Source organism: Carettochelys insculpta, chromosome 2, assembly GCF_033958435.1.
Source record: "Carettochelys insculpta isolate YL-2023 chromosome 2, ASM3395843v1, whole genome shotgun sequence".
NCBI lineage: Eukaryota > Metazoa > Chordata > Testudines > Carettochelyidae > Carettochelys > Carettochelys insculpta.
In genome coordinates this window covers 219,532,542-219,557,194 of record NC_134138.1, presented here as the reverse complement: position 1 = coordinate 219,557,194, position 24,653 = coordinate 219,532,542, and the positions used below count along the sequence as shown (strand labels likewise).

Below are 24,653 nucleotides of genomic sequence, written 5' to 3'. Positions count from 1 at the left end.
ACAGGTGCTTGAGAGGGGATGAACAGAACAGGAAATCATCAAATGATCCATCTCATGTCATTCACTCCTAGCTTCTGGCAATCAGAGGCTCTGAACACCCAAGGGTATGGGGTTGCACCCCTAATCATCTTGATTTATACAATGGAAATATTATCTATGATAGCATAGCATTGATGGAAATATCCATTAAGTTATCTAATTCTTTTTAGGACCCTGTTATAGTTTTCACCTTCACAACCTCACCTCATCTGAGTTCAATGGGATATGACTATGTCAATGAATACTTCCTTTGTGTGTTTTAAACTGGCTTCTCATTAATTTCATTGGTGACCCCTCATTCTTGGGCAAGGTAGTGGAGTAAACAGGACTTCCTGTTGACTTTTGGCACGCATCATGATTTGGAAGACCTCTGTCATATCCCCCTCTTAATCATCTCTTTTCAAAGCCAAAAGTCGCAGTGTCTTTAGTCACAGTCTCTTCATTTGAAAGCTGTTCCATAACTTTTAATACTTTTTGTTGTCCTCCTCTATACCTTTTTCAGCTGTAATATATGTTTTTTGAGATAGGGTGACCAGGACTGCACACAATATTCAAAGTGTGGGCGTACCTTGGATTATCTAATGGCATTAAGATATGTTCTGTCTCATCACTATTCCTTTCCTAATGGTTCCTAACATTCAGTTCACTTTTTAAATGCTGCTGCATATTGAGCAGATGTTTTTAGAGAACTATCCACAATGATTCCAAGTTCTTTTTTTTATTATTGTTTTTTGTGAGAACAGCTAATTTAGATCTCATCATTTTGTATATGTAGTTGGGATTGTTTTTCAAGGTATATTACTTTGCACTTACCAACAGTGACTTACATCAGTCATGTTGCCCAGTCATCCAGTTTTGTAAGACCTGTTTACTAATCTTCACAGTCTGTGTTGGATTTAAGTATCTTGAGTAATTTTTTATCATTGCAGATTTTGCCACCTCACTGTCTACTCCTTTTTCCAATCATTTCTGAGTATGTTTGTGACAGGTTGGGCCTCCCCTGGGCAAGGCCAACCCTAGGGGACTGTGGGGTCCATGGCAACCCTCCGTTCCCCAGGCCCCACCTCACCCCACCTCATTGCACCTTCACACCATCCCTTCTCCCAAGCCCTCACCCCTGCTGCACCCCTACCCTGCCTCTTCCTGCCCCTCCTTTACTCCCCTCCTGCCCCTTTGCACCCCTTCCTTGAAACACCCTGCCCTGAGCTAGATGCCCTGGAGGATTTCCGGGGGGGCTAGCACATGGCTGCTGAAGGATTTCCTTTCTAGCACTCATCCAGTGGCAGGAGTCTGGGAAACAGTGCAAAGCATTTAGCAGCCTGCACTGCTCCAACACCTTCTCCCAGCAGCTAGGGCTCTCCCCTTGTCCATGATGGTAGAAATCAGAGCGCTCTGGTACCAGCCCACTATGCTTCACTTCCCCAAGCTCAGCATTGCTCGAGGGAATGGGCTGGGGTTAGGTCAGGGCAGTCCAATTCCTGCAGACCGTTTATTGTTATCCTTTGTTCCTATCTTTTAACCAGTTACTTTCCCCTGAGAGGGCTTCCCTCTTAGCCCATGAATGGTTACTTTTATTTAGAGAACTCTAGAGGGACCTTGTCAAAGGCCCACTTGTATGTTGAGACCCTCTCCCGAAAGAATTCTAATAGATTGGTGAGTCATGATTTTTCTTCACAAATGCCGTGTTTACGCTGCCCGCAAACTGTGTTAAATTTTTTTCCTGATAATTCTATTTTTACTTTGTTTTCAATCAATTTGCATAGTACAGAAGTTAGGTATATCAGATGTTTATTAAAAATAGGGGGTTCATATTAGCTATCCTTCAGTCATTTGATACAGAAAGTGATTTAATTTTATCTTACGTACCACAAGTAGTAGTACTGCAGCTTCATATTTTAATTTCCTTCAGAATTCTTGGGTGAATGTGATCTGGGTCTGGTCACTTGTTACTTTTTAATTTATAGAGCAACGAAGGGTCCTGTGGCACCTTATAGACTAACAGAAAAGTTTAGAGCATGAGCTTTCGTGAGTTAACTCACTTCTTCAGATGCTGGTCCTGGAAATCTGCAAGGCCAGGTATAAATAGGCCAGAGTAAGGCTGGGGATAACGAGGTTAGCTCAGTCAGGCAGGCTGAGTTGTATTGTCATCAGTAGATCTGGAGGTGTGAACTCCAAGAGAGGGGAAGCTGCTTTTGTATTTAGCCAGCCATTCACAGTCTTTGTTTAATCCTGAGCTGAGGGTATTGAATTTGCAGATGAATTGTAGCTCAGCAATTTCTCTTTGGAGTCTGTTCTTGAAATTTCTTTGCTGCAGGATAGCTACTTTTAAATCTGCTACTGTGTGTTCTGGGAGATTGAAGTGCTCTCCTATGGGTTTTTGTATATTGCCATTTCTGATGTCTGATTTGTGTGCATTTATTCTTTTACATAGGGACTGTCCAGTTTGTCTGATGTATATGGCAGAGGGGCATTGCTGGCACATGATGGCATAAATTACATTGGTAGATGTGCAGCTGAATGAGCCCACAATGGTGTGGCTGATCCGGTTAGGTCCTGTAATGATGTTGCTGGTGTGTATATGTGGGCAGAGCTGGCAACGAGGTTTGTTGCATGGATGGGTCCCTGAGATAGAGTGACTGTGGTGCGGTGTATAGTTGCTTGTTAGGATTTGTTTTAGGTTGGCAGGTTGTCTGTGAGCAATGATAGGTCTGCCTCCCAAGGCCTGTGAAAGTGGGGGATCATTGTCCAGGATGGGTTGTAGATCCCTGATGATGCGCTGTAGAGGTTTTAGCTGAGGACTGTAGGTGATGGCTAGTGGTGTTCTGTTGGTTGAACCAAAAACCCGTAGGAGAGCACTTCAATCTCCCAGAACACACAGTAGCAGATTTAAAAGTAGCTATCCTGCAGCAAAGAAATTTCAAGAACAGACTCCAAAGAGAAATTGCTGAGCTACAATTCATCTGCAAATTCAATACCCTCAGCTCAGGATTAAACAAAGACTGTGAATGGCTGGCTAAATACAAAAGCAGCTTCCCCTCTCTTGGAGTTCACACCTCCAGATCTACTGATGACAATACAACTCAGCCTGCCTGACTGAGCTAACCTCGTTATCCCCAGCCTTACTCTGGCCTATTTATACCTGGCCTTGCAGATTTCCAGGACTAGCATCTGAAGAAGTGAGTTAACTCACGAAAGCTCATGCTCTAAACTTTTCTGTTAGTCTATAAGGTGCCACAGGACCCTTCGTTGCTCTACAGATCCAGACTAACACGGCTACCCCTCTCATACTTGTTTAATTTATGAATTTGTTCCAAAACCAGCTCTATTGACACCTTAATCTGTGACAGTTTCTCAGATGTGCCACTGAAAAAAAATGGACTAAGTATGGGGATCTCCCTCACATCCTCTGCAGTGAAGACTGATGCAAAGAATTCATTTAGCTTCTTTGCAATGGCCTTATCTTCCTTGAATGCTTCTTTAGCCTCTTGATTGTCTAGATGTCCCTCTGGTTGTTTGGCAGGCTTCCCGCTGTTGATTTACTCAACATTTCTTTTTCCTGTTAGCTTTTGAGTATTTTGGTGGTAGTTCTTCAAATTCTTTTTTGAACTGCCTGATTATATTTTTGCACTTGCTAGAGTTTATGCTGCGTTATATTTTCCTCCGTAAGATATTACTTTCAATTTTTAAAGAAGGGGTGAGGAAGCCTTTTCAGGTCAGGGGCCACTGACCCATAGACAAACCAGTTGGGGACCACACAAGTGGGAAGCGGAAAAAAAAAAAAAACTAACCGTCACTAATGTGGTTCCCAACTGTAGGTGGTCAGGGCTATAGGGTCTGGACAGGAGAAAAGGGGCAGAAGCAGCCTGGGAATTAGGGTCTGGGTGGGAGAGAGGGTGCACAAGTGGGCTGGGGACAGGAAATCTGGGAAAGAGTAGGGTGCAGGAGTGGACTAGGGGTGGGTGATCTAGTCTGGAGTAGGGTGCAGAAGTGGGCTGAGGATTGAGGGGTCTGGGTGGGAAGGATTACAAGATCAGGCTGGGGGCTGGGTCTAGGTAGGAGGAGGGGTGAGGAGGATTTAGGATGCAGGGTCTGGGAGTGAGGGGGCAGGTGGGGTGTTGACTTAAGGTGGGTGGGGAGGAGACAGGAAGGGGATGGGAGTGGGAGGTCTGGATGGGAGAGGGGCGCAGGAGTAGTCAAGGGATGTGGTGTCTCAGCAATGGGGGTGCACTTACAGGGGTGCTGTGTGCTCCCTTCCTCTGCTGGTCTAATTTGCCAGAATTCCATCCAATCAGATCAATGGTGTGAAGCCTCCCAGCTATGCAGCAGAGGCCAATCCTGCTTCCCTCCCTTTTCCCCAGCTGGGGGAGCAGCAGTGAGCAGCAGAGGAGCCTGGAGCCACTTCCTGCCCACCCCTCCATTCCTGGCAGATCCCACAGTCTGGATCTGACCTTGGCTCAGCTGATGCAGCCCTCATGGCTCACACTCTCCATTCCACCATGGGATGGATGCTTTTGAGGGGAACCCCAAACTTCAGGGTCCAGATCCAGACAAGCAGCTCTCTGAATTCAGGCGGTGGGTCAGGGGTTCCCCACACTTGTTTTAAAGGATGCCTTTTGCTTTGCTGTTTAGCCAAGGTGGCATTTTTGGCCCCCTTGGTGAGGGGGAGGGTATATATTTAATTTGAGCATATATTGTATTTTTTAAAAGTTTTTCCATGCAGCTTGTAGGCATTTTACTTTTGTGACTGTACTTCCAGATTTGTTTAACTTGCTTATTTTTGTATAATTCCTAAATGCTACTGTGTTGGGCTTCTTTGTTGTTCTCCCCACAACAAGGATTTAATTATGACAAGATTGCTGTTATCAGGCAGTTCACCTATATATCCTTTGGAACCAGATCCTCAACTGTACTTAGTACTAAATGAAGAATTGACTTTCCCCTGGTGAGTTTAAGGCCCAGTGTTTGCAAGGAGAAGTCATGTATGGTGTTAGAAAACTTCATCTCTGCTTACAATCCTGAGATGACAGCACTATTTATTATGAGAGTAGTTGAAATCCCCCATTATTATTGAGTTTTCTATTTTTATATCCACCCTATCTCCCAAAGCATTTCACAATCATTGTCACTGTCTTGTTCAGGTACTTGGTAGTTTTTTCCAACTGCTATATTTTTATTATTCAAGCATGGAATTTCTAGCCATAGAGATTTTGTAGTACAGTTATAAGTAATTTAAGATTTTTTACCCTATTTTTTTTCCACATAGAACGCCCATCTTCCACCAGCATGACCTACTCTGTCATTTCCTTATGTTTTGTACTCTGGTATTACCCTATCCTATTGATTATCATCATTCCACCAAATTTCTTTGATGCCTATTATATCATTTATATATCCTCATTTAATAGAAGACACTGCAGTTCACCTATCTTAGTGTTTAGACTTCTAGCATGATGGTGATGAGCTTGATCAATGAGTTTCCTAATAAAATAAAGGCAAGTTTACATTGTTGTTAGGCAAGCAGCTTTCCTGCACCAAGAAAACAACTCACATCATCGATATAACTTCTCTAAAACTACTGTTTTAAGATTATAGTAAGACATAGTAAAGAAGATCAAATCAACACTGATTCCTAGCCACCAAGGCTGAAGCATAGTGTCCAGTTTAATTCTACCTCTTCCAAACCATTTTCATTGTTTGCAGAGACATCATCTTTGCCAGGCTATATCTATTACATTTCTCACTTCTCAGTGTTAAGAATTTGCCAGTTTCATACCTGTCAGGCTGGTGGTTCCCCTATTGTTCCCCTCTCAGAAGTAGGATGTGTTGGATATCCACAGGTATTTCCTCACATAATAAAAACTACTTGCTTACAAAATCAGACATAAAAATACAAAAAAGTAACAGCACACTATTACTGATTATTTTCCCTTTTTGTCTGTATGAAATTTTAGTTTGCATTGACTCTTCCAGTGCTTGTTATGTAGCATATTGTTAAATTAGGAAAATATGTAGTTGAGTTGTTTTACCCACCTAGGAGACCTCTGTATACCCCCAAAGGCACTTCTGCTTCTGGTTGAGAACCACTCGTTTAGGCTATATCTCCATTTAAAATTCAGCAAACCTGCAGTGCTTCATTATAGACACTACAGTGACAGAAGGGTTAATCCACCTCTCTGAGAGATGATAGCTAGATTGATGGAATAATTTTTCTGTTGACCCAGCATTGTCTACACCAGGAATTAAGTTGGCTTAGTTATGTCTGTTCGGAGTATGGCTCTTTCACATTTCTGACAGCTGTAGCTATAGCAATATAACTTTTCAGTTTTGATCAGCCCTTTGTTATTCATATCAGTGTGATAGTTTTAATATCACCTAGTTCATTTTTAAATTTATCATCCTACAGGTAGCTGAAACAAAAGAAAATGAAGTTAAAATTAATGAAGCCCGAGAGCATTACAGACCAGCAGCTTTGAGGGCGTCTCTTCTTTACTTTGTTGTTAATGGTCTGGTCAAAATCAACCCCATCTATCAATTCTCGCTTAAGGTAAAATGATTTCTAGCATGATACAAAGGAACAAGTATGGAGGTTTAATTCCAGCAATTAGCTACATATTTTATGTGTATCCAGTGCTGATACTTCCTATGTAAGGGATGTTTGTATGCAAGAGAGTTGCTTGTGTGTTTACCCACCCATTCCTCATAATATAGAACTTTCCCAATAATCCCTTTTGTCAAATGTTTACATTCTGATTAGGTGAGTAAGGTTTACTTGCTTTTGTTAAATCTTCCTGGAAGCCCAAGTGAACAGAGCGATTTGAATCATTCATTAAATAATATGTTATAGTATATATATTAAAAGTGGCTGGACTGATTACGAAAAGTCTCCTCCCTTGAAACCACCAGCCTTTTCCCTTTGAGAGAATGTGTTGATTTTCTGACATTCAGCAGATGGGAGAAAGTGATGGAGTCAGTCAACATATGTTCTTTGCTACTACTGCTAGTTAACCCTTGTACTCCTTGTGGAGTATAGGTCATCTACAAGACTCCTCCACTTCACTCTTTCTTGGAGCAAAGCTTCTAGACTGAAAAAATGTTACCATTTTGTGATTCCCTTTTCCTCCACACAGAGTGAACTTTCTCCAAGCCTACTGTTTCAAGAGGGCATGATCTTGTGTTGTGTCTTCATTTTGCACTGCTCAGACACTTACTTTGAAAATCTTTGTATTGGCCATCTATGACATTGCTCTTTAAACAAACACATGTCCTATAAAACAATATGCTCCTACATTTCATTAGGCCTTCAATGCAGTCTTCCACAAAGCAGTTGAACTGGCTGAAGTGTCAGAAGATCTACAGGAGCATATCACCAACCTCATAGATGCTATTACATACGCTGCTTTACTTTACACCAGCCAGGGACTTTTTGAAAGAGATAAACTCACCTTCCTCGCCCAGGCTACATTTCAGGTGAGAGATAAAAACAGCTCAGGCAATAGTGATGGAGAATGTGTTTTATTTTACCTGTTTCTTGTGATGATATATCATGTCTTCCTGCAGTTGTATTGCACTTAACATACTGGAAATGCTGCTGCAATATAAATCATATTATTGATATCCACAGGTATTTTATGTAAGTTTTAATTTTCTTTGTACATTTAAAAATGTTGTTATACCCATCTGAGGATGTTATAGGGAAGGATAAAAGTAAATAATAATTATCTCCTGCTTGAACCATTGGCCCCTGGTTCTAGGGCTGGCTATGTTCTCTACATTGTTTGCCTTTTGACAGTCTGATCTCCTGGTCAGCACATGTGTATGACTTGCAGGTCACAGGCTCTCTTTTATACATATCTAAGTTCCTTTGCTCAAGAATTCCTGCCTAAAGATCTGTCGTTTTGAGAAGGTCTACTGACCCTGGCCAGAATTCTGATACTTTTCTCCAGAGGTGATAGGTGGTGGTGGTCTTCCAACAGTAGATTCATATCACTATGTTGTCCATCTGAGCATTAGGAAATTGAATTATCATTGTTGCAGTCCTGTCGCTGGGGAGGACTCTACCTGGAATTAAGTGTTCAGGTAAAAAGTTATCCACAGATAGATAACATTCATAACATTAGTACAGATAATTCCCATCGTTCGCAGTGTGCAAGGGGCGGAGAGAGAACAAATAGTGATGCCAAGTATTTGTTAAAAAAGTACATTTGAATCAAGACTTCTATTGTTCATTCAACTTAGGTCTAGATTTGTTTCCCTTGATGTAGTTTTGAAGCATGCCTGACCTGTTAACTTCTGCAGATTCTAAGCTTTTGTTTGGAAAAAAGGGTTACCAGCCTTCTCATGGAAAATATCCCAACATTCCAAATAGGGATCACTGAGTTGCCTTAACTCTGAAGTGAGCCTCCAGCACTGACTTCAACAGGTGTGAAATCCCTGTCCCTTAGTATGTGTTCAAAGGGGATGGAGGACAAATGTAGGCAATTGTGTGGAATTCAAAACCAACATGAAAGCTTATGCTCCAAAATATCTGTTAGTCTATGAAATGCCACAGAACTTCTTGTTGGTTTTGAAGAAGATACAGAGTAAGTCGGCTACCCTTCTGACACTTGTATGGAATTCAGGTTTGCTTACCCACTAAAGTAGTGCTGAAAAAAATCTTGCACAATCAAAGCCCTAAATAACTGATTTTTAAGCACTAGGGTTTTAAAAGTGTTTTTAGGTATAACAACTCTTTTTACTCTAGCTAAAGAATTGTGAATAATAACAAGGACTTGAGTGCTACTGCTAACACAATGGCAGTTCTAACTTTTGCCAAATTATTTAGCTCAGAGGTTATCGGTGTGCTGGAGCTTTTTTTCCTCTCTCTCTCTAGCCATGTCTACACGTGCATGCTACTTCGAAGTAGCGGCACTAACTTCGAAATAGCGCCCGTCACAGCTACACATGTTGGGCGCTATTCCGATGTTAACATCGCCGTTAGGCGGCGAGACGTCGAAGCCGCTAACCCCATGAGGGGATGGGAATAGCGCCCTACTTTGAAGTTGAACGTCGAAGTAGGGCACGTGTAGACGATCCGCGTCCCGCAACATCGAAATAGCGGGGTCCGCCATGGTGGCCATCAGCTGAGGGGTTGAGAGACGCTCTCTCCAGCCCCTGCGGGGCTCTATGGTCACCGTGTGCAGCAACCCTTAGCCCAGGGCTTCTGGCTGCTGCTGCTGCTGCTGCAGCTGGGGATCCATGCTGCATGCACAGGGTCTGCAACCAGTGGTCGGCTCTGTGGATCTTGTGTTGTTTAGAGCAACTGTGTCTGGGAGGGGCCCTTTAAGGGAGCGGCTTGCTGTTGAGTCCGCCCTGTGACCCTGTCTGCAGCTGTGCCTGGCACCCTTATTTCGATGTGTGCTACTTTGGCGTGTAGACGTTCCCTCGCAGCGCCTGTTTCGATGTGGTGCTGCGCAGCGTCAACGTTGAATGTCGACATTGCCAGCCCTGGAGGACGTGTAGCCGTTATTCATCGAAATAAGCTATTCGATGTACGCTTCACGTGTAGACGTAGCTTCTGTGTGTGTGTGTGTGTGTGTGTGTGTAACAGTCTAAGGCCAGTTCTGTAGTTTGTATTACACACATACGATAAAGTTTGAAAACTATAAGCTTTGTGAATAATGAAGGTCTATGAATTGATCTCACTCTATTACTACTTTTATAATGTATTTCTGTTCCTTATTTTAAAACAATTGGCTAAAGCTAAATTCTTCTATTGGAGCTACAGAAGAGTCAGTCAGCAAAAAATGTCAGTGTTTTATGCTGCCTATTCAATAATGTCTGTTGAGTGGTAAATGCTTTGTCACAAGTGACTGCCAAGTAAACCTGATGACCTTTTTCAATTTTGTATGCTGTCAAGATTCTGCTGAGAAGTAAAGAGATAGAACTCCTTGAATTGGATTTCCTGCTTAGATTCACAGTTGAACACGCTCATAAGAGTCCTGTTGACTTTTTAACTCCTCAGTCATGGAGTGCCATTAAGGTAGGTTTGGAGAATAGCTTTTCGGTTCTAAATCTTATTTCATGTTATTTTTGGAGACTTGCTCAAGTTAGATAATGTCAGATAGTCATCTATCCCACCGTAAAATTTAATATAACTTACCATTCTGTTGAATGAGTTATCCTTAAATTTTAAATTTTTTTCCTGAGATGAAAAAATCAAACATATTTCAGATGTAAACACTGACTTAATATAATTCTGCATTCATGAAGGAACATAATTGTAATCTTCACCCAAGTCCTTATTCTCATAAAAACCTAATCTTAGGTATTACAGTGTGTGGTAACTTTCAGCAGATTCAATGGAGCTATCAAATGGGGTAATCTTTTACAAAAATGTTTATTCATATAAGGCTGTAAGTATTAACAGTGCTTTAAATTAGGTCATATGTGTCAATATTATTAGTAACATTAGTAAAATTGGCAACTGTGTGTTTGGTGTGTTCCAGGCCATTGCTCTATTGGAAGAGTTCCGAGGGTTAGACAGAAGTATTGAAGGGTCTCCTAAGAGATGGAAGAAATGGGTGGACTCAGAATGCCCAGAAAAGGAGAAGTTCCCACAGGAGTGGAAAAACAAAAGTTCTCTTCAGAAACTTATCATTCTGAGGGCACTGCGCCCAGATAGAATGACCTATGCTCTTAGGTAGGGACTTTGATGTTTTGTGTAGAGTCCTGCATGGATGCAAAAGTTGCTTCTGCATCCCTGCCTCAATCTGCAAAAATGAGCTGTGGATGTCCCTGCTGACATCCATGGATGCGGATACCCATGCATATATACCAAATACCCATGAATTCAGAGTGCTCTAGTTGTGTGTGTCCATGAATCCAACCACATGTGAAAATAGCTTATGAGATATTGAACCTACAATGGTGAAATGTTCAGTTATGGGAGTCTAATTAAGCAAGCTGATCAGTGAGAGCCTGAGATTATTGATTAATGGCCTTCAATGCAATAGTACAAGGTCTATCTATTTTTCAGGTATTTGTAAGCAGGTGGTGGGTCAGATGCGGGTGATTGATTGTAGGGAATTGGCTTACTTATTTATAGATTTATTAACTTTCTATGAAAGTGTGAACATGGGCTAACACAGCTGATAGGGTTTGAATAAATATACAGTGCTCAAATTTTCTGAGGATCACAGATTTTTAAAGAAAAGTAAGATGGAGAATTAACATTCCATGAATCTAACTTCTATGTCTAGTAAAATAATAGGAATGAAAATTAAAAGAGAAATATGTCTAAACATTGAGCAGTCAGCAGCATGTTTTTTTTGTTAAATTATAAATAAGCCTGATTGCACAAACCCTATCGGTTGTGTTACCCCATGTTCATATCTTCATAGAAAGAAGTGTTCCCTTCGTAATCACTTGCTGTGGCTGGCTGTCCTTTCTATCACATAGTCATTGTCCTTTTCTCCTCATCAGACAGACACCAATTTTTTTGGTACCCTCTTCTCCACCTGGCTGCCCTTTCCTTCCTTCCTTTGGTTCCCTGCCACATTTCTTTAATGAAACTGCTGTTAGTCTAGTAGTAGCAAGTTATATAACCTGAGCATAATATAGGTCCCAGATCTGTAACTGTGGATATTCTTGGCATGCGCCTTTTATACTTTATATTTACACAGAAACTTTGTGGAGGAAAAACTAGGTTCAAAGTATATGGAGACCACCAGGATAGATTTAGCAAAATCATATGAAGAGAGCAGTCCAGCCATTCCAGTGTTCTTCATCCTCTCCCCTGGAGTAAACCCTCTTAAAGATATGGAGACACTTGGTGAGTTTGTTTTCAGTGGGAGTTGTACTTGCCCAGAATGGGAGAGTATGCATCTCTAGGCCCAGTCCTGCCTCCATTGAAGACAATGGGACTTTGGGTTTAGACTTAAATGGAGCAGATTGGATCCTAAATTTAAAGATGTTAAATCAAAACAACATGTCATTATAAAAGAATAAAAAGTAATAGGTCTAAGTTGGACTGGGTTCACTTTCAATAAAAGAGTTAAGTTGTAATGTCCCCCTCCCTCCACCCATTTGCAGTAAATGGAGTGGATGAAAAGTGCAAGGCTATTAGCACTATAGTATGAAGAAATTTTTAGACTGAACATTCCTCTGCTTGGCATAATGCAAGTTCCTTTTGTACTGTTTTTTACCTTTTGACTAGATGAGGGCCAGAGGGCAATTTTCTTCATGCTCATGTAATCTTGTACCCCCTGTGACTAAATAATGGTCATTATACAAACTATATTCAATTGTGTAAAGCACTGTCGCTTTATACTTAGGATTACTATTCCCAACAGACTATACTGAGAATGCCAGGTTAATACAGCTGTGACCTGACTGTGCTCAATTTAAACTCAGGCCTCACAAGGTGAGAGGCTTGCGCATTTACCCACAGAACCAATCAGTTAAAAAACTGATGTGATATCTACCACATGTTGCTCCTTTTTTATAAGGGAATTGCTTTGTACCCCCTGGAAGAGTTCAAAAGCTCAGTAACAATGCCTAACATCTATCAAAATGTCAAAAGGTTCATTATCTTAAAACCAAGGGAACAGATTTCTGCAGGCTTTTTCTAATACCAGCAATAAGCTGCTGTTGAGAGCTCGCAATTTTGCTTGTTGAAATTGTAAGGGTTTAGTGAAGTGCTTCAGAAGAACTAATATATATTGCACAAGTGATAGTGAAATTAATGAGCTGTTATCATATTTTCCCTTTCTGCTCTGTTCACTTCACTTATAGGCAAAAAACTTGGGTTTACTATCGACTCTGGAAAATTCCATAATATCTCGTTAGGGCAAGGTCAAGAGAGGGTGGCAGAAGAGGCACTGGAGGTGGCTGCCACACATGGGCATTGGGTCATGCTCCAAGTAAGTGTTTGCTAGTGAAGCGACTGCAAAGTAAGGATTGTACAACAAGGAACCACTTTCTGTGGAATTCAAAAGGTTACAAAAAGAACTTCTTGTTTTGTTTTTTCTTTTGTCTGTGCAAAAGGCAGGTAAACATTTCCTTGTATTGAGTGTACGTGGCAGTCTGCCTTTACCCTCACATTTACAAGCACTGCCTTCACATTGCCAGTGAAACCAGGAGAGATAATACAAGCAGGGCTCCCTATGACTAGGAGTGATTATGTCCTCAGGAACACCCTTCTCCTACATAATTAAGAACTTTTGTTCCATTGAGTAGGCCATAATGGAGACGTCTAATAAATTAGAATGGCTAGCCCTTAGGAAGCTGTATAATCAGCACTGGAGTGCTGCTTTTCAGTGACAGCAGTGGCAGCTTTGGCTAACCCTCTGTGAATTCAGAATGCACTCTCTGCAACAAACAAAACACTCTTTACAACATGCAGGTGACCTATCATTGTTGGTGCAGCCACAGAAGTTGACAGGAGCACTGGGACTGTTCTTGTCACTATCACAAGGTGCTGTGGCCAGCAGTTTTACATTATACTCTGCAATGTACTAATCTCTCTGCAATGGTCTTGTTGTCCTGAAACACTACTGGAAGCATAGGTTCCAGGTCTTGCCAGTAAGGGAGAGTCCTATTATTCCTTCCTATTCTGGAGCTGGAGCTCTGGGCCCCTTTGAATTGCCATGGCAGTGCTGCTGTGATGCTGCGTGTGGGGGCAGCACCATGGTCCGGGCAGTGCTGAAGGCCAAGTGTGCTAAGCTCTGTCCCTTCTGCCCTCAGCTCTGCCCCTTCTGGAACACAGAGCCTGGCCCAACTCTCACCTTGCCCAAGGGTAATCTGGCTTCTGGCAGCTTCCTAGTCCCAGCCAAATCTCTTCCCAGTTGTCCTCCTTCAGCAACTCCAGGGACCACCACAGCACCAATCCTCTGCGGGTCCTCCCCAGGCACTTCTGTTCTTGCCTTTGTAGCCCCAGGTGCAGCACTGACCCCTACAATGTGGTGAGTTGGGCCCACCTGCTCTGAGCCCAGTGTATTCACAGGGAGCAGCTGCCCTGTGAAAGGTCCAGCTCTACAAAGCATTTAGGTAGGTGCTTTAAGAGCTTTGCTGACCAGGGTGAAATTTCTTATATGCTTAAAGTTAAGCATGTGTTTTAGTGCTGAGCTAAATTGGTGGCCAGTGAAGTGTCTGCTAGTGTAACTGATGTCTGATTCAGCCCCACCAGCTCATTTAATGCGGATATGTCATTCAGAGTTGAGTGTCATTCCTTTTCATTAAACCACCTCAGTGGTGTTTTTAAAGGTATTTCTAGCATACGTATACTTTATTTCTGAAATAATAAACCTATTCTTACCTCACAATGAATGTTACATGTTTTCCAACAGAACGTTCACCTAGTGGCCAAGTGGTTAGGGACCTTGGAGAAACTTCTTGAACAATACAGCAGAGGAAGCCACTCTGATTTCCGAGTCTTCTTGAGTGCTGCACCAGCTCCAACCCCAGAAGAACACATCATCCCTCAAGGAATTCTAGAAAACTCAATTAAAATGACCAATGAACCTCCTACTGGGGTGCTGGCTAATTTACATGCCGCCCTCTACAACTTTGACCAGGTAACAAAGATATTTCCATAATCTGGGTTTGGGTGTTTTAAATTACTACAACCTCTTATAAATAATTAAAGTTACAGGGCTACAAGCTTCACGCTGAGGTCACAGTATCCATTCCATGTGAAAACAAAGGTCACAGAAGGCTAACCAGCTCTACTCTTTCCTGACTCCTTGTAATCAATTTCTCATCATCATGGGACAAATTGCTTCAGACATTATCCCTAATTGTATTTCCCAGTATAAGGTAATGGAGCAGTATAGGATTGACCAACACAATGCTTTCCTTTTGTCAATCAGAGAAGCAGTACATCAGACAAGTATCTGTAATGACCAACTCAACATCAGAGAAATGTTGTGACCCAGCATTTGATGCTCTCCCTGCCACCTGGTGATCTAAAAATGCCATTTCAACTCCTGTTTTCCTACCCTGATGTCTTCCAACTGCTGAACATTTCCTCACAGCTGCAAATTCTTGCCAGTGCAAGTTACATATAATCTTCCCACTCCTATTATTATTAGTCACCTTAATAGTATTTTTAGTTCTCACAAAGGATTTTTATAGCCAAGTTATGCTGGTATATCCTTCTCTGTTAGGGATAGGTGGCAGGTGTCCATCCATCTCTTTTCCTTGGTAGCACTAGCTCAGATGTAGTGATCTTTGGAACATATCCAATAGTTTTTCCAAGCTCTTCCAGAGATGGACAGATGAGTTGATTGAGTGTAATTTGAGGGAGTAATGAGGGTGGTTTGATGTTGGAAGAGGCAGGAAGGACTTCTTTGATCAGATCTATGAGCATCAATATGTCTAGTTACTCTACTTTGATTCTTTTAAAGTGGATATCATGTAATGCTTGATCATTCCAGCTGGCTTAAAGGGCCATTTGCAGAGTACCTCAATATCTGGGAACCCCAAGATGTTCACACGCGTCCATAGAGATACAATACTTCAGTACAACAGGTATAGCTGGATGGTGCTGAACAGCCCTGGTGCAAAGAGCAACCAGCAAAATGTAGAATAACCTTGTGGCTGAAACGTACCATGCACATGCTGAGCAGGCAAAGGCCAGTCTGTGCATCAGTGGTAAACATAAGCAGGAGATCAAAACCTTAGAGCCGAATGCTCTGGTCCATGGTATCCACTTTGCACAGTTCAGATGTCACAAAGTAGGTGTGTTCTGGTCATAGTTGGTCAAGTTTCCCTTGTACAAGGAAAAATCTACAGACAAACAACTAGCTTAAGGAGTGGGACTCGCTCCTTTACCAAGCCCTCCAGCACTACCTCAAAAATGGAGGAAGCAGTCAGGAGCAGTGTTAGTAAATTGGTATTGTATTAGATTGTTTAACTGAAAAGCATGCCAATGGTGATCTGTTTCAAAGGAGCAGCAACAATTGTTCTGGAAAAGCTTTTATATTTCTTAATTTACATAAATTTATATTTATGTAAAATTTTATATTTCTTGATTTACATAAATTCATCGAAATTATAGACAAACTATATAAAATAAAAATCAATAAGATAATCTCTGCAATAAGACCCCCAGATAATTTTAAAATCTGTCTTGTTCCTTTTTAAGTATAAGTATTTTCTTTTATCATTTTGAAGCAAAAACTTTTATCTCCTTACAGATGAATTCTAAGGTTGATGAATTAGATTTTTTAAATAAATCATCTTTCATTCGCCTTTAAAGTTAATATTTGTAACATTCTTGATCATCCATGTTAATCTTGTATATGCCACAAGCCCAACAATATGATTGTTTTCTGTTAATTTATATTGTCACATTCAGTATCTTGACATTCTTATTGACAGCCTCTTGAATTAATTTTATTATTTGTTACTTTGAGTTCATTAAGTGGCCTTAGTCTTTAGTTTAGTGTCTGTGATATCAAAGCCTTATTTTTGCATACCAACCATTGTAACTCTGTTTTGAAACTATGAAAATAATTCCTTCCTTCAAAAAAAAAATCCAAAATGTATAATCAGTTTATTGGTTATCCCACCTGTCCCCAAAAGAAGAGCCTTAGTGAAGAATTTAATCTTGCTCTAAAAGTAGAGCTGGTTGTGTAAACAGTATTTATGAACATTTGCACCATTATAAATGATAGCGTGGGCTTTGTCCAACCCATTTAACTTGCTGGGCATGACATGTTTTTTTTTTCTGCACAAATGCTTAAGGACTAGCAGCATACCCTTTTTTAATAACTCCTGTGCTTGTATGCAAATAAGGGTATTTTCTATTTGTTGTTGGTCTTTCATTATTCTCCTATATAATTTTTTTAAACTCCTGCGAAGGAGACAACAGGAAAAAGAAGCAATGGCCATCTGCCTCAGGGCCTTGCCAGTAGGTGGGGGAACAGGGAAAGGGAGCTTAAAAGTTGGGGTGGAAGCATTCCTTCTACCTTCCTGACAACCCCACATGCTCTTTCTCTCTTGACACCCTGTTCCTCTTGTGCTGTGTCTAGACTAGCCCCGAACCTCAAAGGTGGCATGGTAATTAGGGTATCAGGAGATTACTGTTGAAGTGCTGCGGTGCATATGCAGCAATTCATTAGTCAAAATCTCCACCACAGCAACTTCGAAGTGTGAAACTTCGAAGTGCCAGCTTGCATGTAGCCATGGGTCAGCCACAGGTACTTCGAAGTGCCCACACTACATCGAAGTCCCTTAACTAATTTTGAGGAGTAAAGGGACTTCGATGTAGCGCGGGCACTTAGAAGTACCCACAGCTGACCTGCAGCTACACACAAGCCAGAACTTTGAAGTTTCACACTTTGAAGTCACTGCAGGGGAGATTTTGACTAATGAAGTGCTGCATATGCACCGCAGCACTTCATTAGCAATCTCCTGACACCCTAATTACCATGCCCCCTTTGAAATTCGGGGCTAGTCTTTGGAGTCTGTTCCTCTGAGAGGACTATAGTTTACTTTCCAGTTTCAGTTCAGGTCGACTGGATAAGCTGTGCACCAGAATTAAGCTCATCCATCTCATTCAAATGTGCTAAGGTAAAAACTCTTATAACTGTATATACCTTTGTATTCTGGTGATTCACATGTTTGATGTGTAGGAATTTTGTCTTTAGCACTCATTAAGGCAGGGCCCAAAGTTATTTGGCATGAAAAAAATGAGGCAGGATGGTCAATATTTTACCTACTCATAAGGAACTACTTTGGGCAACACAAAATACAGAGAGCACCACATCAGTTTTTCTGGGCCAGAGAAATGGTGGCTGTGAATTGAGAGTGGTAGAGCAAATGAAGGAGACGATCCTGGAGGATTTCGTTGGGAAATAATTAGTGTGTGTTCTTAGTTAAGCAGATAGTTTTTATAGTATAACTATACTATGGCCCCTTTTCGTCTCGACAGACGGTGGTTATCAGCGGCGGTGAGGATCTAGGGGCAGTGTTTGAGTCTGCAGCTTCTCTCATGGCTTACCCGTCCAATACTGGATTTGCACGGTTGATTGCAATAGCCGCATGTCAATCTATTTCCAAATTCTTGAGTCTGAGAACTTTTCCTTCTAAGACGAAGTTCTTTCGCGTGGCTTGCACATATACGAAGAATGATGTGCCCTATCATAGCAATAGTTTCCAAGTATTTCGATCTGATGATGTAGATTCCCAGGATTTTGGATTGATGTTGAATTTTTTCATGGAGTATTTGCATGTATCCTTGAATCGTAGCTTTGGTCTTCCTCTTGTTCTCAACCCACATGACAGTTCACTGAAGAGGATTTCTTTGGGAAGATGTTTGTCGCTCATTCTTCTCACATGAACAAGCCATCATAGTCTTCTGCTGTTGAGGATCACTGTGAGGCTGGGTATGCCAGATCTTGACAGGACATTTGCATTTGAAACTTTATCTTGCCAATTAATATTCATAATTCTGTGGAGGCAGCTAAGATGGAAGCCATTCAATTTTTTTTCTCCTGGTTCGAGTAGGTGATCCATGCCCCAGAACCATATAGCAAGATACTCAATACATATCCCTGGTAGATTAGTATCTTTGTTTTACTGTCAGCTTAGGATTGTTTCCTGCTTATTTTGTAAGTCTGCCAAAAATAGTAGGTGCCTTCCTGATTCTGATGTTCAGTTCTTCGCCCATGGATAGGTTTGTGGTGACAATAGATCCAAAGTAACAGAATTGTTGAACCACATCTAATGGACTGTTATCCAGAATGTCATTGAGTTGCTGAGGTATATCTTGAGTGAATACAACAGTTTTCTTCATGCTTATGTAAAGGGAAAACGGTTTGCAGGCTCTGGACCAAGAATCCATCAGTGACTGTAGCGTGTTCATTATGAGTGAAGAGAGCTGCATCATCTGTGAAGAGGAGTTCCCTAATGAGGACTTTCTTGATCTTAGTTTCGTCTTTGAGTGTTGTCAGGTTGTAGAGAGAACCATCCAATCTTGAGTGGAGAAATAGATCACTGCATAAGTTTTGAAAGGTGCAATTTAATAGATCTGAGAAGTATATGCCGAAGAGGGTAGGGGCAAGAACACATCCTTGTTTGACTCCTCTGTTCATTGCAAACTGTTCTGATGTAGATCCATCATATTGCACTGTTGCTTTCATGTTTTCATGCAAGGATGTTATGAGCTGAAGTATGGTCGGGGGCAGCCAATCCTGGTTATTCCTCTGTATAGTCCTGGTCTACTAACTGTGTCAAACACCTTTGTTAAGTCCACAAATGCTATGAATAATGGCTTTCCTTGTTCTCTGCATTTTTCGTGTATTTGTCTAAGTGAGAAAATCATGTCCATTGTTGACCTGCCATCTCTGAAACCACATTGTGTTTCTGGATAGACTCCACCTGTGAGTTTTTGCAGGTGTTTGAGAATGACACAGGCAAATGCTTTGCATGTGATGCTCAGCAGCAAGATGCCTCTGTGGTTGTTGCAGTCACTCTTTTTTTTGCCTTTGTTTTTATAGAGAACGATGATGTTTGCATCCTTCATGTCATGTGGGACAGCTACTCTCCAACATTTTAGGACTAAATCATAGACAAAAGGGAAGAGCACAGCCTTGTTTGCCTTCAGGACTTCAGCTGAGATTCTGTAATGTCCTGGTGCTTTTCCATTGGAGAGAGCATCAAGAGCTTGAGAAAGTTCCTCCTCCATAGGCTCTGCATCTAGCTCAGACATTCCTGAAAGAGTTGGGATGAGGTTGTCAAGTTCAGGTTGTATTGTACCCTTGTGGAAATAAAGACCTGGAGTAGTGTTCCATCCATCTGGACATCTGCAGCTTTTTGTCTCTGATTACCTGTCCATTTAAATGCTTCATTGGGGTGACGTTGGTAATGTTTGGTCTGAGTGCTTTCTTCAGTCTATCATACCTGGTTTTCAGGTAACCCACATCAGTTGCCTTTTGAATATTAGAACATAGATCAGCCCAGTACTTGCTCACACACTGCCTGGATTCTCCCTGAAGAATAGATCTTGCAGGTCAAAGCTGATCTCTTGTGCTTTGAGATGGGTTCTTTATGTTGTTCAAATGTACCTTGTGTTTTCTTCAAGAGGCCTAAGGATGTCAGCATTTTCCTCAATCCAGTCTTTGTTAGAGAATGTACATGTTCCAAAGGCAGGTTTGGCACATTCATATATTGCATCTCTCAGCATGGACTATGTTTTATCAACGGTTTGGTCAGGTTTGTGTTCTATTTTGCAAGTGAGATCATCTGCAAAGACAGAGCATTTCTGCACATGTCTGCTACAAAGGGATTGATATTTGGCTTATTACATTCCTTTGTCATACAGAGTTTTTTTGGGACAATTTTGACTCCGCTGATGATCAAGGGGCGATCAGTGTCACAATCTGAACTGTGATATGTGAGTGTATTTTGATGGTGTTGAGATGTTTCCTGCGTACCAGTACAAGGTCAAGTTGATGCTAGTGACTGGCTCTGGGGTGGTGCCATGAAACCTTGTGACACTCTTTCAAGTTAAAGAAAGTATTAGTGTTGCAGAGCTGATTCAGAGAGCTGAATTCGAGAAGCCTTCGACCATTTTCATTCATTTTCCCAATGCCATGATAACAGAGGCAGATGGGCTGGGACTGATTGGCGCATCCAACTCTTGCATTGAAGTCATCGAGGGTTGACAGTTGTTCGCCAGTCAGAAAGGAGTTGATAACTTTCTGAAGAATGTAATAGAAGTGGTCGTTGTCTTCGGCGCGCAACACCAACATGGGTGCATAAGCACTGATGATGTTGCCATATCCTGACTTGGTGCAGAGCTGCAGGTATATAATACATTCTGGTTCAGCTGTGGGCGTATTGATCGATTTCAGCACATTGTTCCGAACAACAAATCCAACTCCATAAAGGTGGTGTTCCTCTGAACTCAGGCCCTTCCAGAAGAAAGTGTAGTTGGTTTCTTTCACTGAACCAGCATCTGCCAGCCTGGTTTCCTGGAGAGCAGTGATGTCGACATTCCATTTGTGTAGCTGTTGATCTATGATGGCTGTTTTGCATATTGAGTCTGTGTTCGTAGGGTCATGGGCAGTTTCAAGTCCTGGACACGTGGTCTGCACATTCCAGCTACTGAGCTGGATGCAAGTTGATTTATTATTTTGTTTTGTGGTGGGTACATCATTTACATCTACTTTTGGATTTTTGGTCTATCCCCATGCACCCAATGAGGAAGGCAGATGTGGCATCTTATTGACTGGGGGCTGCCTGGCTTGAGGTGTCCCTTAGCTAACTGGTGGAGCATGATGGCTCCTCCCACCAATGAAAGTGACCTGTGGCAGCGTCCTCTTCGACAGTTGAGGAGGGCTTATAACCTGTAACTGCCAGTTCCTGTATTGTTTCCTTGCTGTCAGGAAGGATGGAGCGTCTTCCTCATTTTCACCCTCTTACATGCTGTATTGCCTGGGCTAGTGTATAGAGCAAGTTCATTGCCCAAGGGGCACTATCCCCCTCAGTTGAATCAAAGGAAAGACAGAAGTCAGCACGTTTGGTGACTGAGGTGACTGCAAGGAGATGCCAGACAGCAGATTTGATGAATCCTCCCTGCCTTTAGGGTCTCCACTCCGGATTTTCTGTCAGGGTTTACTCCAAAAGCCTTTGGATCTCCTGAACCTACCCACAAGGCACTGGGGAGTTTTCTGACAGGATTGTCTTCCCTGGGGTGATGTAAGGAATCATGCTCCCTTGGATGCCAGTGACCAAATCTTGGTTCATACACCATTTGGATTAACCAGAATAATCCAGGGTCCCAAGTATCCCAGACCCTCATCTCATGCAGAATGAGGGGCAGAGGCCGCTCAGTCCACCCACCCACAGTCATGCTCGGGGTTCCACGCTGCCCACCCAGCGCCCGTGAGTGGCGCCTGCTGTTGCTGCTGCTGCCCCTGCTTGGGGCTCACAGAGGACCATGTGAACAAGAAGAAATAACACATAGCAAATGGTGGGGAGGATCAGACCAGCTCAATCCTCCCTGCCACTGCCCGCTCCCCTATTGCTGACCTATTCCCTGCCCCCAGCCCCTTCTAACCCTTCCAGCTCCCAGCTATTCCCTTCCACCCCCGCCCCCGGCCCGCAGCTCCCCATGCATCCCCTGGCCCGTCCTGCTCCCAACAACCATCCAGCCCAGTTCCTGAACTGCCCCCCTCCCCCTGGCAGGTTAAGTTAAGGACTTACCGGTGGTGCAGCCTGGAGGAGCTGCCACCTCCTCTACCAGAGCCACTGGTACCTCCAGCTGTGCACGGCAAAGTGGTTCCCACCACATGGTGGGGCAGCCTCCAGCCACGCTCTGCAGCTCCCTCCCCTCCACACCCTCTGGCCCTGTCCACTCCCAACTTCCCCTTGGCCCACAGCTCCCCCTGCATCCTCCGGCCCAGCACAGCTTGCTCCCCACACCTACCTTCCCAGACCCCGAACCCCCCTGCCCCCCGCCTCCCCCTGCGCCGTTAAGGACTGGTACAGATCAAGCTGGTGCAGCCCAGAGGAGCTGTCTCCTCCTCCACCAGAGCTGTCAGTACTTCCAGCTGCGCACAGCAAAGCAGCTCTGGCCAGATGGTGGGGTGCCTGCAGCCCTGCAGTCAGGGGCCTCCAGCCAAGCTCCGCAGCTCCCCCTGCACCCTCCAGCCTGGCCTGCTCCCAACATTTCCCAGCATGGCCCACTCCCAACTCCCACCCTGGCCCAGTCCCTGAACCTACCCCCCAGCCCACCATATCCCGCCAGGTACAGCTGCTGCAGCCTGAAGAAGCAAGCCACCACCTCCTCCACCAGAGCCACCATCTTAGAGGATAACTGTGTATTTGTTTGTAATACATGATCACAGCGTGTTTTAATAAATTTGAAATATATCAGCAAAGACTGTTTTTATCAAAAGCGTGTTGCATGTAGTTGTTTAGCTAAAATATTACTGATTTATGGTGGCTTCTTCAAGAATGGGAACTGCTTTCACGCCATGGAGGGCTGTTTATCTGAAATGTGAAGAGAAATTACTGCAAGGTTGATATTCTGACACACAATTCATCCTGGGATTTTGAAAAAGCATCTAGTAAGAAACAGATCTTATACATGCAGGACATCCTGGAATTTGAAGAGATGCTTTCATTTAACTCTGTTCTAAATTAAGATATGGCTTACCTGTTTATTAAAGACTTGAAATGGATTATCAATTCTTAAGGTGAGATTTTCAACATGACATTGTAGAGGTATTTCTTATGCTTGTTAATCAATGGTGATTGAAGGGGACTTTTGTCCTACAGACTCTTCAGCAACAAGACTAAGTAGAGTGCTTATTGTCCTTATTATGTTTCTTGTCAAGTTATTTGGCATTTCAGTAGGTGCTGTTTTAAAAAATATGCATTATGCTGTAGCCAGCCCCAGATAGGATAAATTTTGTTCTGTGTGGATTTCTATATGAGGATCAGGAACATGGAGTCAGTTTCAGAAATGTTATTCCAATATTGTATTTGATTATTTAATTCACTATTTTGACCAAAAGAAATTTTGTAATATGATGAAGCCCATCAGGTTCTAAGATATTTCAGTCTCTGTGTGTAGAAAACATGTTCTGCTCACAATTTCCTACTAATTCTTCTATTGGGAAGGGTGATTTGCCTTGACAGCCAGAGATTTGTCTCCCAGAAATTTTGTATAAGTAAATCAATTGCAATATTAATTGCTTCATGCACGTAATCATGGCTATTCAAATAAGTTTGGGGTACAAGGAATGCAGTTTCAGGAGCATACTTAGGAAAACACTTTAAAATCTGACTCTGGAAACTGAGGGGCTGGGGAAGCTGTACAGAAACTCCTATTTCCAAGCTTCTCTCAATGAAAACTAAAGAAAACATAACCGAGCGTGCCGTATTTTTGGGAAAGCCACATAAAATCTGAGCAAGACTGATAACTTTGCTATGGAATTTTAAACTCACCTATAGAATTCTGTAGCAGGAATTACCATTTTCTCTGATGATGTCTTTATAAAAATACCCTATTAAATTATATGATTTTAGTAATAGCTATAGAAACACATGTAATTTCTATTGTCTTATTTGTTTGAATCTGACTAAATTCTATAAGCCTCTTCCATAAGGGCAGTATGATGCTCCTTTTATATGAAAATATAATTTGGCCAGCAATTCTGTTTAATTATAATATAAAGTGAAAACTACTTCAGGTGAAATCTTGCAAACACACACTGCTCCATTTGCTTAACTTCAAACGTGTGAGTAGGTCCATTGGCCCAAGTAAGACAACTACATTTATAGGCCTAGTGGTTGTGGGATAAAAACACTGCTTTTCTACTTTGGCAGGATACACTTGAACTATGCTCCAGAGAGATGGAATTTAAAAGCATACTGTTTTCTCTGTGCTACTTTCACACTTGTGTGGCTGGGAGGCTCAAGTTTGGACCGCAAGGCTGGAACCGAAAATATCCTTTCAATAATGGAGATCTCACCATTTGTGTCAATGTCCTCTACAACTATTTAGAGGCCAACTCTAAAGTAAGAATCAGTAGTCCAGTAACCTCTTATAAAAATTGTTCTAAATCTGTCAATCTTGGGCACTGAAGGAGCGGGATATAATGTCTCTCTGAAGCTGTTAT

The 24,653-nt window shown here is 42.2% G+C and overlaps 1 protein-coding gene across 2 annotated transcripts in view; it reads left to right on the top strand.

Annotated features, from left to right (window-relative positions):
- DNAH11 (dynein axonemal heavy chain 11) overlaps positions 1-24,653 on the top strand; it is a 327,231-nt gene that overhangs the window by 273,913 nt on the left and 28,665 nt on the right. For both annotated transcript variants that reach the window (XM_074984643.1, XM_074984642.1), the window contains 8 exons: positions 6,443-6,583; positions 7,336-7,506; positions 9,935-10,057; positions 10,524-10,717; positions 11,700-11,848; positions 12,811-12,938; positions 14,364-14,591; positions 24,361-24,552. In XM_074984643.1, the coding sequence (XP_074840744.1) occupies positions 6,443-6,583; positions 7,336-7,506; positions 9,935-10,057; positions 10,524-10,717; positions 11,700-11,848; positions 12,811-12,938; positions 14,364-14,591; positions 24,361-24,552 (1,326 nt within the window). The remainder of the gene's footprint in view (positions 1-6,442; positions 6,584-7,335; positions 7,507-9,934; positions 10,058-10,523; positions 10,718-11,699; positions 11,849-12,810; positions 12,939-14,363; positions 14,592-24,360; positions 24,553-24,653) is intronic.